This window comes from Symsagittifera roscoffensis, chromosome 5 (assembly GCF_963678635.1).
Source record: "Symsagittifera roscoffensis chromosome 5, txSymRosc1.1, whole genome shotgun sequence".
Lineage (NCBI taxonomy): Eukaryota > Metazoa > Xenacoelomorpha > Acoela > Convolutidae > Symsagittifera > Symsagittifera roscoffensis.
The window spans coordinates 24,199,615-24,213,758 of NC_087066.1; the positions used below are offsets into that span (position 1 = coordinate 24,199,615).

At 34.1% G+C, this 14,144-nt stretch overlaps 2 protein-coding genes across 3 annotated transcripts in view; both read right to left on the minus strand.

Annotated features, from left to right (window-relative positions):
* LOC134847010 (zinc finger protein ubi-d4-like) overlaps positions 1–14,144 on the minus strand; it is a 601,556-nt gene that overhangs the window by 381,676 nt on the left and 205,736 nt on the right. The gene's annotated exons all lie outside the window — the stretch shown is intronic.
* Positions 12,729–14,144, minus strand: part of LOC134846426 (transient receptor potential cation channel subfamily M member 3-like) — a 43,143-nt gene continuing 41,727 nt past the window's right edge. For both annotated transcript variants that reach the window (XM_063863780.1, XM_063863779.1), the window contains exon 20: positions 12,729–13,023. In XM_063863780.1, coding sequence (XP_063719850.1) covers positions 12,891–13,023 — 133 coding nt within the window. In that variant the 3' untranslated portion in view covers positions 12,729–12,890. The remainder of the gene's footprint in view (positions 13,024–14,144) is intronic.

The following is a 14,144-nucleotide window of genomic DNA, read 5'->3' on the forward strand; positions in this document are numbered from 1 at the left end:
CACAGGGCGAAGTATTCTGGCTCAGAAGTCATACAGAACTTATTGATCCAAACTATCTATCTATTTTTCACCTTCAACAAAATTAATTTTCTTGTGTGATTGATATTCATTGTAGGGCAAAAGTTTTCAAAACTAAAAACCTATTAATTTTTTAAATAATTTTTGTTTAACCAGAATTACCCCTCAAGTTTTACCTAATTCGAGTTTTCTTACAGCCTCTGATGGATCTAGAATTTTCTCGATGGCGGGAGATTTTCAAAAAAATTTCTAAAATTTTGCTGAAACTTTTTTGAGGTCGACCAAATTGATTTTCCGAGCCCTCTCAAATCACTACAGAGACCATATTTTGACCATATTTTTGGGAAAACAGGTCGAGAAAGAATTTTCAGTCCTTTTGGAACGTTTAAGCCTAAAAAATGTGTTTTTGTTGGCACGCGCTCCATTCTGAGTTTTTCTAAAATTCTTACTTTTGAGTTTTTTCTAAAATACGTTAATCAAGCCGTAAGCTGATATTGATTGAACGCTGCGATTAATTTTGCGTTCGAATCAATTCAGGTTCAGCTAATTTGTCCCACCAATTCCCCGAATAAATCAAATATTATGTTTGCTGATCATGTTGCTTTGGGAAGAACAAAAACTTTTCTGAGAAGACAAATCTAAGAGAGGTCAAAAAGCTTAGATTTTCTTTTGATACGGCTAGCTTTTTTGTTCAGATTGGATGTTTGATCCAAGATCTTTTTTTGATTTTGTTTTGTTTTTTGTTTGTTTTTATTTTGAAAATCACTTATGCGCATAGTTTAGTTAGCTTAACCTTAACTGATTTAACAGGTAATTTGCGTTATGACCTTGATACTTTAATTCTCTCTGGTGGAATGAAAGCTCTTTCATTTTTTAATGTTTCAACTTTCTTATTCTTTTATTCTTTTAACTGTATATAAACAGAATTAGCTGTGATAAACTAACATTTTATCATGGCGCAGTCAGCAGGATTAGGGCGCAGTCAGCAGGATCAGTCAGCAGGATCATTGCGCTATCTCAGAAACAGACTCTCATGTCGCATTCTCATGATGAAGACTTTACACGACGCCCCCTCTGGCCAAATAACGACGCCCACTCTGGCTCATATAAATAGAAAAACTTACTTTCATTGCATAAACTGTTCAGAATGCACTAAAACAAGTTAAAAGCTAAAGAATATTATCCCAAACCAACAAATTAGCAAACCTACCCTCTGTCTGAACCTAATGAAGAACTTAATTTAGGTTTCGCTGGTCTTTTGGAATCTCATTGGGACACAAACAGATACATCTTTTTATATATCGATAGATTTTCGAAAATTCCGTCAGCTAAAATTGCTAAATCTACTTCAGCAAAAACATTTTAGGACTTTCTTCATGATTACATCTATTTACAATATTCCATATTCTTCTGGCGTAGATCACTAATCTTGCTTTACCAGTCAAGATTTTAATTTTTTTTTGTGAATCTAATACATAAAATTAATTTTATGTGCAGTAGGCGATCACCGCACCAACGGATTAGTTGAAAAATTTGTGTTTTCTTTAAAAATCAAACTACTGGCAATGGGCCGAGAACTTCAGAATTATAAAGTACAAGACGCAATCTCAGAACTTAATTGGAACCATCGACCTTCTCAACGATCAAAAATTAAATGCTATCCGTTCGAAATACATTTCAATGGAAAATCAAACACCAATTGGAAACAATTCGCGTCTTGTAAACTATCCCATGGAATTTTAGACAAAAGGAAATCAATGCTATATAAGGAACGAGCCTTAGACTGGAATGCCGATGACAAGGACATCGTTCTTCCCAAGACAAATCAATCGCCTCTGGAAAAGAGATACGAATCGGGTTACCCATCCCCCTCAAAACCCCTTTGTCAAGGATGCCACTCCACAGCCCATATAAAGGTAATATTCTTCGAAAAACCAAAGAGAGCATGAACGGATACCCTTTTTATTAGAACTTGAACTAGAAAATAAATATTGCTTCAAAATCTACGGTTGAATGATCCGACGGACGAATTATCAGAAAGTCAGATGTTCCCTTATCGAAATTTAAATCATCTCATGATTGTTGTTTTACAGGTAACATCTCATTCCCGTTTTTTTCCTCAGCCTGATATTGAAGTTGGTGCGAAGCGTTCCAACCAAAGGAAAACACCCACGTCTAGAAAACCCGGACCGAGGACGAGAAAAGAGATCGAGATGGCCACATCGTACAAAAACACCAGAGCAAGGGAAAACAATCTACAACACAGGTTACCTAGCTTCCGTTGATTATAGATTCATTCCTTCGGATAAACCGATATTAGTGACTGGGAATGGATAGTTAGAGCTTTCCCTTGTAGGAATATGGTTAGGAATCCAATTATTTTGAATAGCATTAACAATTGGATGCGCAAAAAACTATCTCTAATCCTCTAACCTCCAAGGATAACTTGGATTTTGAGATCCCAATAAGCATCATTCTAACCAAATCTAAGGAACCCACAGTGACATCTAACGCAGATGTCACACACGATTCCAAACTTCCTACTAATCCGCCGGATAGGAGCGATTCAGCACAACCAGAGGAACCCTCAATAAATGTTCCAATTTTCGAGATCGTCGACTCATCTGACGAGGCCCCTATAGAACAACCGACAACTGCTAACTCCGGTAACGAAACGTTTTTAAGTCGGTCAAGTCAAAATTTGGGCCCATCGAAAATCCATAGTAAAAGGCATTACATAGATGTCATACAGCAATTTGACAAAACATCAGGATCAGCCTCTAATCCAATCAACTTAGACCCTACCAGTTCAAACGAGTCTCCACTAACACTAGCACAAAAGACCCTTCAGATAACTTGGCCATATTGTCTGAAAATACTGTAGAACTTATATATTTTCCCTCTTTAAAAGGCCAATTCCTAAGAATGGTCATCGAAGACTACGACAAAAAACTTTGATATATACAGCGAACTGTACGGTGCTGAACTAGAAAAATTGATCAGTGGTGATAAAACCTGAAAAGAAAACTCCTTATTTCATTCTCCTTTTCCCGTTTTGTGTTGGTTGTGTTTCTTCTAACCAATGTTAACTTGAACCCCCACTTATGTTCTTCGATACTTGGCATAAACAATACTCCATTCGGGAAGTGATTGTGTATACCCTAATTTTTTAAATTTTTGGGAGCAAATGTACACTCCACTTAAAACCCATTCATAAAATCCGTTAGATTACTACCTCATAATTGCTGTAATAACCATTACACTTTACACTTTTTGTTAATCAGTAAAGTTACCATTCTTGATTTGAAGTACAATGTCATTAGCGGTTTAGCAGTTGCACAATTAATTTCTAGTTAACCTTCTTTATCATTTTGTTGCAGAATAAAACTGCGCTTTATGACTTTTTTCTTCATTTTCTCATGAAGGGGGAAAAGTAGCTGTTATTGTTTAATACTGTAACTTAAAGTTTTCCTGCTTTGAGGAATGATGTAATTCCATTTATGTACTTAATTTACTTAACTCATTGATTTAACAGTTCATTTACGTTATGAGCTTGATAATTCCAATCTCTCCAGCTGAGAGAACGCTCTTTCACTTTTTAATGTTTTAACATTCAGATTAGTTCACTTATTTTTATTCTTTTAATTGCATATAAGTTGAATTACCTTTTACAAAATATCATTTTTTCAAACACGCTATATTAAGTGTAAAGTAATATGTTTTGCAGAAAACAAAGTTTTAATTATTCCAAGTAGCATACCTGATTTCAGTTTGAAGCAATTTCTAAGAGGGATTAAATCTCCGCTTGCGCGTCAAAATCGCGAAATAAATCGCATGTTAATTGTCTGAAGCTGGCCAAATTGACAACCTTTTAACCCCCATGACCATACAAAACAGAATCAAGCCAAATATCTTCTGAAGTTTGAGCTCAAAACGAAAATAGTTTTCGAAGGATAGAAAATTCTGTCAAAAATGGCTAGTTAAAAGTCAAAATTTTTCTTTAGAAAAAAATCAACCCGAGCACAAATATTCCGGCTTTTTTTCGAAAGTCAAAACAACATTAAATTTGCTTAAGATTTCAAAATTCATTTGTTCATTATTCCGAGTAAAATCGTATAAATTGTAATGGGTAATATCGTAAAGCGCTAATAAGCTGAAAAGTAATCTGTCACTCAAGTCCTTAGAGTTGTACAACGGATCAGTGCAAAATTTTAGTTGGTTCTGCCAAGTAAAGAGTTTTATAAACACAGAGGTTATAAATTACAGAAGTTACCAAATCTTTATACTACAGTAGAACAAATTGATTTACTTCAAAACAAAACGCCTAAGAACGAAATCAGTGAGGATTAATTATTTGTCTATAAAAAGTGGTGCTAATGTAAACTGAAGATGCTATTGTTAGCTACCTTACTAGGACCAGATGCATCTGTACAAGAGGATGAACTCAAAGACTACTGATCGCCAAGCAGAAAAGTTCTTTGTAAAATTGATAACCGCTGTAAGTTCTTTGTTAAACAGCTGCTAAGACAGAGAGAACAAACACTATAGATATGGTTTATGAAACATTAAAATAAGCTTATTTGTTGATGACTTTACTTGTTGTGAACTGAGTTTTTGAACAATCTAAAAAACTTGACCGTTCAAAAAATCTTCAATAGAATTGAAAATTTAGCAAAAACTAACGGATTGATGATTGAAATTTAGCAATTATTTTCATTTTTTTTTCTTCAAAATAAATCCAGATCACCAGATAATTTATCAAAAATCAGCAAGAACCAGTTAGGATTTGTTAGATGACAATTCAAATTTGGTTTAAATTTTCAGTTTTCACTAAATTTACCACTGTCTTCAGTTGTTAAATCGTATAAACGGCCTATACTTCTCATTGTTTGAAGTATCGGCCGTTAAATCTGTCTGATTAATGCGATGTGTAGCTAAAATCTATTTATATTTCAGTTAAAGGCGATTGAGAGGTGATGTGATGTGAGATACTTAATACCTATCTAGATTGGACGGCGGTTTTGAATAGTTCAACAACGGGTTAGATTAGCTTGAAGAGGGCTTTCAAGTCCCCAGACAGCGAAAAAGATGCTGAGCCTACGATGATGGTGCTATGTCTGAGGAAGAACGGAATATAATGGATTTGGGAATGGTACTGACATTTGTTTTTGTAGTTACCAGTTTTTAAAGTGTACTTGTAATTCTCTATATTTTAAGCAATGCCGCGCATACAGCACAGTGCTCCAATGGCCCCAATAGCGTTAAGTATGTATAAAGAGCAGTTATTTTTTGGGTGATTTTTAATTTAGATTTACAGAGAGGAACGTGTATGAAAATCATATTTGTATTGTGGTTTTTTCTCTGTCAGATGCGGATATTAGGGGATAGCTCGGGTTCCAGGGGCTGTTCTCGTATCCCGGAACCTGATGTTAATACGGGAATACCGCGACCAAAATATCATAGCCTGGACAGGGTTTTATAGTCGCGGTCAAAAGTTTGAAATATCAAATTTCGTTTGCGTTAGTCCAGAACTAGTCTCGATATTCTGGGAATTAGCCGAAATTTAACCTGAAAATAAATCACGATAGTCGGGAGTTTAGGCGCCATAATGTCCGAAAACAGTCGTTTTGAAGTCTGAAAAACAGTCGTTTTGAGGTTTGAAAACAGTTTTCGTAGCGTTAGTCTGGAGGAAATACCAAAAGTCGAGGGCGATCGTTTGGACATCAAACCACATTATTGGCGCGGGTTTTTTTCCGAACCGCAAAATGTACGAAATCTGAATTGGTACGATTGCGATTCATTGCAAAAATCTTCTCATGGCGAAAGGATCATGCTAAAATATTCCATGTACGGAAATTCCTATTACATAAGATTCCATCCAATTGAAGAGATCACTCAGAGTATGAACAAAAAGAATGATCAGGGTGACAAAACACAAAATCAGATACCCCTCTTGGGGAACTGCACAAGTCTTAGAAAACCAAGCTCAAAATGGACACTTTTTTGGATTAATACTATGCTAGCATGTGTTAAGGTTTTTGCTAGCATGACAATGAATTAGCACAATTCAAAAGAACAGACATACAAACTCCATCAACTTTCTAATTTAATTACTTCCTTGAAAAGTCATTGGAATTACTTTTTTAACTTGAAGATTGCTGAAAAAGCCAAAATTTGCTGAAAAAATCAAGAATTTCAAAAAAGCGTGGTGCAATTAACATAACACATTCGCACTTCAACAAATCAAAATCCGATAAATTTTCGATATTTTTGATCAGGGGCGGATTTAGGATTTTCTTGAGGGGGGGGGGGGGGGGATTTCGAAAATTTTGTCGACCTTTTTTTAGGTCGACCAAATTAATTTTCTGAGCTCTCCTAAATTAAATCACTATAAAGACCCCATTTTGACCAAATTTTCTGCGCCGCAGGCAAAATTAAATTTTGAAAAAAAGGCCAAAAAAGGCGTTTTTTAGGCAACTTTTGGAAAATTTTGACCAAAAAATTGAGTTTTTTCGGCGCGCGCTCTTCTCTCAAAATTAGTTATTATGGAAAATTTTTAGAAACATTTTAGGGTCCGTCACCAAAAAATCGATATCTCAAAAAAGTAAAAAGGGTGACCCTTTGGGTCGGCAGGGGGTCAAATTCCTGAGGAGAAGGCGTCAGCCACCCGCCCCCCTAAGTCCGCCCCTGTTTTTGATCCTTTTGGAGACAATATATCTTCAAGTAACATAGCTCATAAGTTGCAAAAAAAACATCAGGTTCAACCGTAGGAGCCCAATGATAAGATTTTTTCAATTTTGAGTCGATCATTTTCCAAGCTTCCAAACTCGATGTCGCGAAAATCGGGTTGAAATTTGCTGTATATTCAAGTTTGAGTGAAGCAAACTCGATAATGAACTAAGGGCGGATCTAGGATTTTCTGTAATGGTGGGGGGTTGGATTTTTCAAAAAATTTTCGACCAAATTGATTTTCCGAGCTCCCTCAAAGCATTAAGCATTCAAAAGATGCTACTTTGGCCAAACTTTTTGCGCCGCAGGCAAAATTTTGAAAACATTGAAAAACATGCCAAAAAATGCGTTTTTAGGCACTTTTTGGAAAATTTTGACCAAAAAATTGCGTTTTTTTTGGCGCGCGCTTCCCCCTCAAATTTAATATATTTTGGCGCCGAAGACGCCTTAGAAAATTTTTAGAGTCCGTCACCAAAAATGGATATCTCAAAGTAGAACACAGGGGGGACCCTTTGGGTCGGCAGGGGATCGAATCCTTAAAGGGGGGCGTCCAACCCCCATCCGCCCCTTTCCCTAAATCCAGCCCTGAATGAACTTGTTGTTTCATGTTTGGAAAAGGATGTGAAATTAGTTTTTACGAAGGCTCTGTTACCGCCTCCCCAGTGCCATAAGAAATCAAAAAATCTGAAAAAGACTATTTTGGATTTTTTCCTTTGTTTTACAAAAAAAAACTGGTCGCAATTGTTAGTCATTTAAATAACTTAAAATAACTGAAGTTCGGGGCATGGGTTTTAAAACATGAAAATTTTGGCGACTTTTTTGGGGTCGACAGAATTGATTTTTCGAGCTTTCTCAAAACACAAAAAGACCCTAATTTGCCAGTTTTTGAACCTTTTTAAGAAAAGTAAGTTTTTCACTAAAATGTTTGCATGTTTCTAGTCTCCCCTCCCCTCTCCTCCCCACTCTTCAAGAAGTTTATATTTTGAAGGATACCTGAAAAAGTTACATCTAATTGTTTGGGTTCTTCTAGAAGGATGGTTTATTTTCGCAGAGTTTTTGTCAGAACGTTACGCTGCAAACGTCTTTTCGGATTATAAACAGTAATATAAGCTAGGGATCCATAAAACACAATTGCTTTTGACGTCATTTCATCGCAGCAGCAATTCTCTTTAATCTCCTATAGCTAATTCTTTTCAGTTAACATCACCTGAAATGGTCTAATCTAATTTGACATCTCCGAGCAGAACTTATCTAAGCCATCCTGCCTGATGTGAGATGTGAACGTATATATGATGAAAATCCCACATCAAAAAGGTACTAGGAAGGTGACCATGGGGGTAGAAAAAATCATTATAAAGTATAGGTCCTTATTCATCGAATAATTTATATAATATAATCATCCTTAAAAATCCCAGTCTGATAGATTGTCAATAGACAAATTAAGTCTGTTTTCAGACGTCATCAGTGCAACAAAAAAATTTAATACTGATGGTTCTGCAATACTACCGGTGTTTTTTCCCGGTACTCATCTGTTAAAAATGTTCAGATGAATGAACTTTTATGTCAGAAACGTTGATGAGAATGAAAGCATAAGGAAAAAACTGAAACCGTGAGATCGGAATAGTTCGGAATAGTTTATAGCTCATTATTTCCTATTTTTGTAGTCTCTAGACTACAATAATTGGAACTTTCATTTTGCATTAAATCCGTGTCATTTTGCAATTCATCAAAAAAATTGAAAAACATATTTGCAACTGTTGTAAAATTCTCGAGTTCTTATATCAATTGAGATCTTCCGTTTTTTTTTCATATTTGATCATTAATTTTTTTTGCTTTTTTAATCATTATATAATATAAGAATAGTCGGATAGCAATAGTTTCATAAAAACACTAATTTACAGTCTTACTTAAAGATTTACTTAAAGATTCTTGGAGCTCGCTCAAGTGAACCTCTGTTATAATATAAATTTTTATTTTTTGTAGGAAAAACTATACCGATATAGACTAATAATAATATTAAACGCAAAAACTATGCAGATTCAGATTTTTTCTAAGGCTCACAATTTCGATTTCAATGCGAATATGTTTACAGGGATGTTTTCAGAGTTCGTTTATGTGAAGCTTTTTGGTGTTTTTAGTGTTTTTTCTTTAGTGTATTTTAGTGCTTTTTAGTGTTTTTTTTCTTTTTTGCCCGCAATGCATGAGCTGATTCAAATTCTACGTGAAAATTAGAATTAAATGACTTCTTTAAGGATAAAAATCTAAATCATCTGTTAATATTAAACTCATTTTTTTCCGATTGAATTTGATTTTCAACTTGTTTGCTATTACATCATATTGAAATTAAAAATTTATAAAGTTCCAGTAAAAGTGTTTCAATTGTTCTTTATAGTAACTTGCGGAATCGATTGGTGTACATTTTATCGTTTTCAATAAACTTTTTGAGTTTGAGTTTTCCTTGAAGAAAACAACGTATAATGTAACTATAACAACTTGTGAAAAACTTTTACTAAACAAAAATTCTAGCTTGTATCGTCCCGTCTTACGAAAATTGCACTGTCCCATTTTTATACTATTCTCCTGTTGGAATCCTTCTCCACTTGGCGCTCACTCTCACAAATTTTGTCGTCCGTTTCTCTTAATGACTCCTCTGGAAACAATTAATTTCAATTATCGCTTAACATTGCCTGTATTTGATGAAAAGTCTCCTTGCAACTGAAATCAAGGCTTCTTGACCCAAAAGCTTAAAGTCAGTTCTTAAGTTGTTGCCTATCTGTTTTTAAAACAAAATTAGTTACCAGTTTATAGAAACAAAAGAACTTTTTGTCTGTATTTTTTTGCTCGATGTATCCTTCTAATAGTTTCAAAAACGTGATTAAAAAGTTCACATAAATTGTTATTTTATACAAGGATGAAGCCTTTATAGATGTAAAGGTTGAATCTAGACATGTTTTATCTTCGCTGCTACCTCTTTCGTTTTATATTTTTCATACGGAAAGGTTTTTTTTTCATAATAAGGCTACAAAACTGAGTCAATTTTTTTTCATGTACGCAAACTATTTTTTTGAAAGTCTCCAAATAGTAACTGAAATGATCCTAGACAAACTACAAAACGTTCAAAAAGATTTTTCAATTTTGTAACGTTCTGGTTTTTGGCGGTGCCTAATGAATTACACACACAGGTTACTTTTTTGTTTTAAATTTCTCCTCCACAGTTGACATTGAAACCTAGGTTGTTATTTTTTTTATTCACCTGATATCGAGTACAAATATACCAAAACCTCTGTCTATAACTCTGCTGTCTCCGGTCAAAAGTTTTTGTAACTTTTCACTTTAAACTTTAAGTTTGTATACATCGGTTTCATTAACTTGTCCGTTACACATGAATAACGGCCAGCGGAATAGTAAATTTATCAAACAGTTAATCAATCTTTTTCGTAATTAAGCAATTATGATGAAATCAAATACTATTTTTGGTGTTAAGTATTGCGCTGAGATGTCAGTAGTAGCGCCGTGATTTCTGATTGAAGTTATTAAATAATTTCTTCCTTAGACACCGTCAGTATTGCGACTGTTTTTGAAGAGTATTTGTTTACCAATTTCTTCGAAGTATAATTATTATCAAATTACTTTTTTTCAAAAATCTTTGTATTTCTTGCTTTCCCAACTTTTTTCATTCTAAAAGATTTATGCTCAACATAAATGTTCCAGGTTTTGATTTGTTTCCTACTATGTATGGTTTGGTTTATGTTTGAGAACTCAAAATTGGAAGTAAGGTCGATCTTTTCAGAATAAATTCAAATTTTCATTTAAATATAGTTTTCCGAAAAAAAAATGTTGATGTTTTTTTTTATGAAACGCTTTTCTGTTGCGTGATCACGAGGATGTATCGTCAAATTTCTGAACCCCGATTCTGGTCGTAAAATTGCGTATCACAGCAAGTCGGAACGTTCTGCTTGATCATAAGTGGGTGAGGCACAACCGCTATTTCTTAGTTTTGTTTTGTACATACAAGAAAAGAAGACACTCGCGAAACACAAAATGGCAAAAATCAAGTCTAAAATTTAACAAAAACTATTATTTAAGAAAAAAGACTCTTTTATTCCACTTCGTTTGAAAACATATTTTTTTTTTCAGAGTGTACTGTTGATAAAAAATCAAGATATTCAAAGTCTAATAACAATATTTGTTCTGCTGGAAGTTAGTTTTTGCTGAAATACTTTATGAAAATTTTTTCTGTGATGGTAATTACGAACCAGGGATAATTGTTTCTTATTTCTATAGCTGTTTTGTCTGCTGCATTTACACTATTGTCAAGTTTTTGCTTTCTTAGCTCTCTTTTCAATTTTAATTTTTCAGTTTTTTAATTTTTTGAAATTGCGTTGCGTGTGAATTCAAGGATCGTCACTGGTACTGCCGGGATTGCCACTGTTAGTTGTAATTGTGGTCAAACTAAGTTTTACTGCTTCATCTCTGATTTCTACCTCTCGTGGAAATTTTTTGCTCTCTAAACTTTGTTTTGCCAAAAAAAAAATATAAGTCAGGTTACATACTTTTGCACTCCCGTTTTTCAGGGTTTTTCTTAACAATAAAAAAATGGAGATTCTCTCATGTAATGTCCGAAATTCGGAATAATCTTGCAATAATTGCTAACGTATCGCTACTGGATTTTTAGGCGAGCGTCCATGTTTTTGCAATTTCCCTAAATTCAGTCTCTTTTGATGTTTATCAATTCAAGCACCTTGAATATCAATTGATCTCGGAACGTCAATATCTCAAGTGCGGCGAACAGTTTTACACAGAGTCGAAGCTTTGCTTTTCGCATTCAGTTTTAAGCGTTATTTTTAAGTTTTGTTATAATTTTGGTACCAGTTTCACTAAAACTGAGAAAAATATCGTTTTTAATCAATTAATCGTTAGCTATAATCTCTTTTTTAAGAAACAAATCAAAATCAATTAAATTACAATTTAATCGATTATAATCGATTATTAGTCCATCTGTTTTTCGATACAATTATTATTAAGTATAGTCACATATAATCAAATATTATAATCCCAGCTTCTATTTCAAGTTTTACATATTAAATCCATTATACGCGATTGTAAACAATTAAAATCCCTTGTTTGACCATTTTATCTTCGACTTTGCATCTGAATTACTTATTCCTAAATTTGTATAAGGGTTCGCAAACACTGCTAGAACACGACCAAAAGCAGCGCGGCTCTATAAATAGAAGTAGAAAAATAATATGCCTCGAATTAGTAAAAATTCGGCTAGGTCTCGGATTTCATCTGCAACCTATAAGTTATGAGGCCCAACATAGAAAACACTAGCCACAAATAAAGCAAAAAAAATAGATGATGCGAAATTTCCAATGCTAGATCGTGATATAACAAAAGTTCTACAAAATAAGTGAACACTTTTCACTTTCAATCAACGCTTTTAATTGCGAGTTAGGTAAGAAAAAAAGAAGGTTCGTACTAATACACTACTCTGATCGCAAATTTACTGAATAGGGTTTTGAGAGAGTAGAAAAAAATCAGTTTCTTTCACCTAAGGAAAATGTCGACAAAGTTTTAGAGCCTTGATTGAAAGTTCGTCTCCTGCCACGAGAAAATTACGAGTTCACCCTCAATTCTAAATTCAACTGATAATTCAGATGAAAAGTAGGATGTTAGTTAACTTTCTGCCAAAATGTTTTTAAAGGCATGTTTTATCGAAATTAGGGTAGTTGCAGACATTATTATTCATCAACTTGACGAAATTCATTCCATGAAGTTAGTTTTTGCCTTCGTTCAATTACTCAAAAATGTTTTCAATCAATTCAGAGTGAGGAATTTGAGCACTTCCTGATGTCAATTTCAATTTCAGCACTTCCTGATGTCAATTTGCCTGAGTTTACCTAATTCCAGTTATAACAAGTATTAGAACACATTTTTATTTCTTTTATTAAAAAAATAATCTACAATGTTACGGTACGTTAAACTTACGCTTTCTTTGTCTTTTAAAGTATAAATATAGTCATATTAAAAACTTTTGGGTTTGGCTCACCAAATTGATTATAAATAAAACTCCGAAACTTTTCTGGATTAATTCCACGACGGTATAGTTATTTGAATGGAAATTGTGGTTTTTCACTCCGCTATTTGTTAGAAGCGGAAGCCGGGGGGTTCGAGGGGGCAAGCGTGGCGGTCGAGTCCTGCGGCTCGAGGTCTTGTCGGAGGTTGTCCACGACATTGACCATGTCCACTATTTTGTCCATCTCCTCGTCCGCACTAAACACACTTCGGCTGAGTGATTACAGAAGTAGCAACAGAAGAACAGAAAAACTCTTAGAAAAAAATGAAGTATGAATATTTTGATAGCAAAGTAACACGTAGTTGGCCTTGCTGCACTAAAAATGTCGTAAAAAATTTGGTAGCTAAAAATTAAATTTGATGATCCCTCATTTTCGTGTTGCCGATCGTTTTGGAACCTGATCTAAACTATATTTTATGATTGGATAAATTAAATGTTTTACCAATGTAAAGTATTTAATATTAACCAATCATGATCCATCTAACTAACAACCCACTTATTTGTAAGTGCTGAAGTTACTTGTAATTTCAGCACCAGAGAGATTTGAATTTAACTTAGAAATTAGTTGGACTCTCCCGAGCACTTCAGCAGCCGCAATAAACCAGTATACCCTAGATCTATTGAGCCTAGCAGAGACTAGTTAAACAACCTGAGACTAGATAGTATAAGAGTAAGATTAGGATCGGTATTAGACTAAGAAGTTGCACGAATCTATCCGGCCGAAAATAAGATAGCGTGACGAGCAGACGGTGTACCCTATCCGAAATTACTCTATGAGTTACACTTCGGTCCTAACTCATCTGGTGCGACCATAAGTCTCGAACAAGACCTTACTAGATTAGAATTAACCAAAAATAGATTAGAAATTAGACAAAAACATTTACAAAATGTTATACGACAATAATTTAATTGAAATGTCTCTCCGACTCAATAGATCAGAGCCAATATTCCGAACCATAATCGAACTACCCGGAATTGGAAGAAGACCTCGAACCAAAGACGACATACGACAAAGTAGAAACTTGCCGTATAGTTATATGATAGTTCGGCAAAAGCCAGAACAAACTTTTATATTTCGAATACTACTTGCAATGAATTTAGATTTCCATTTGCAAACATAAAACCTTGAAGTTACTCTTCAAAATCATTTAAGGCGCTAAACAAAATTAATATTATACAATAACGATTGATAAAAAGATCTAAGATCGTTTTCCTAAAACTCTGCAGTATTATACAAAACATGTTTGAAAAATATTTATTGGAAAATAAAAATAAAAATTAGTAGCATGACAATAAATGGTTAGTAATCATAAATCAT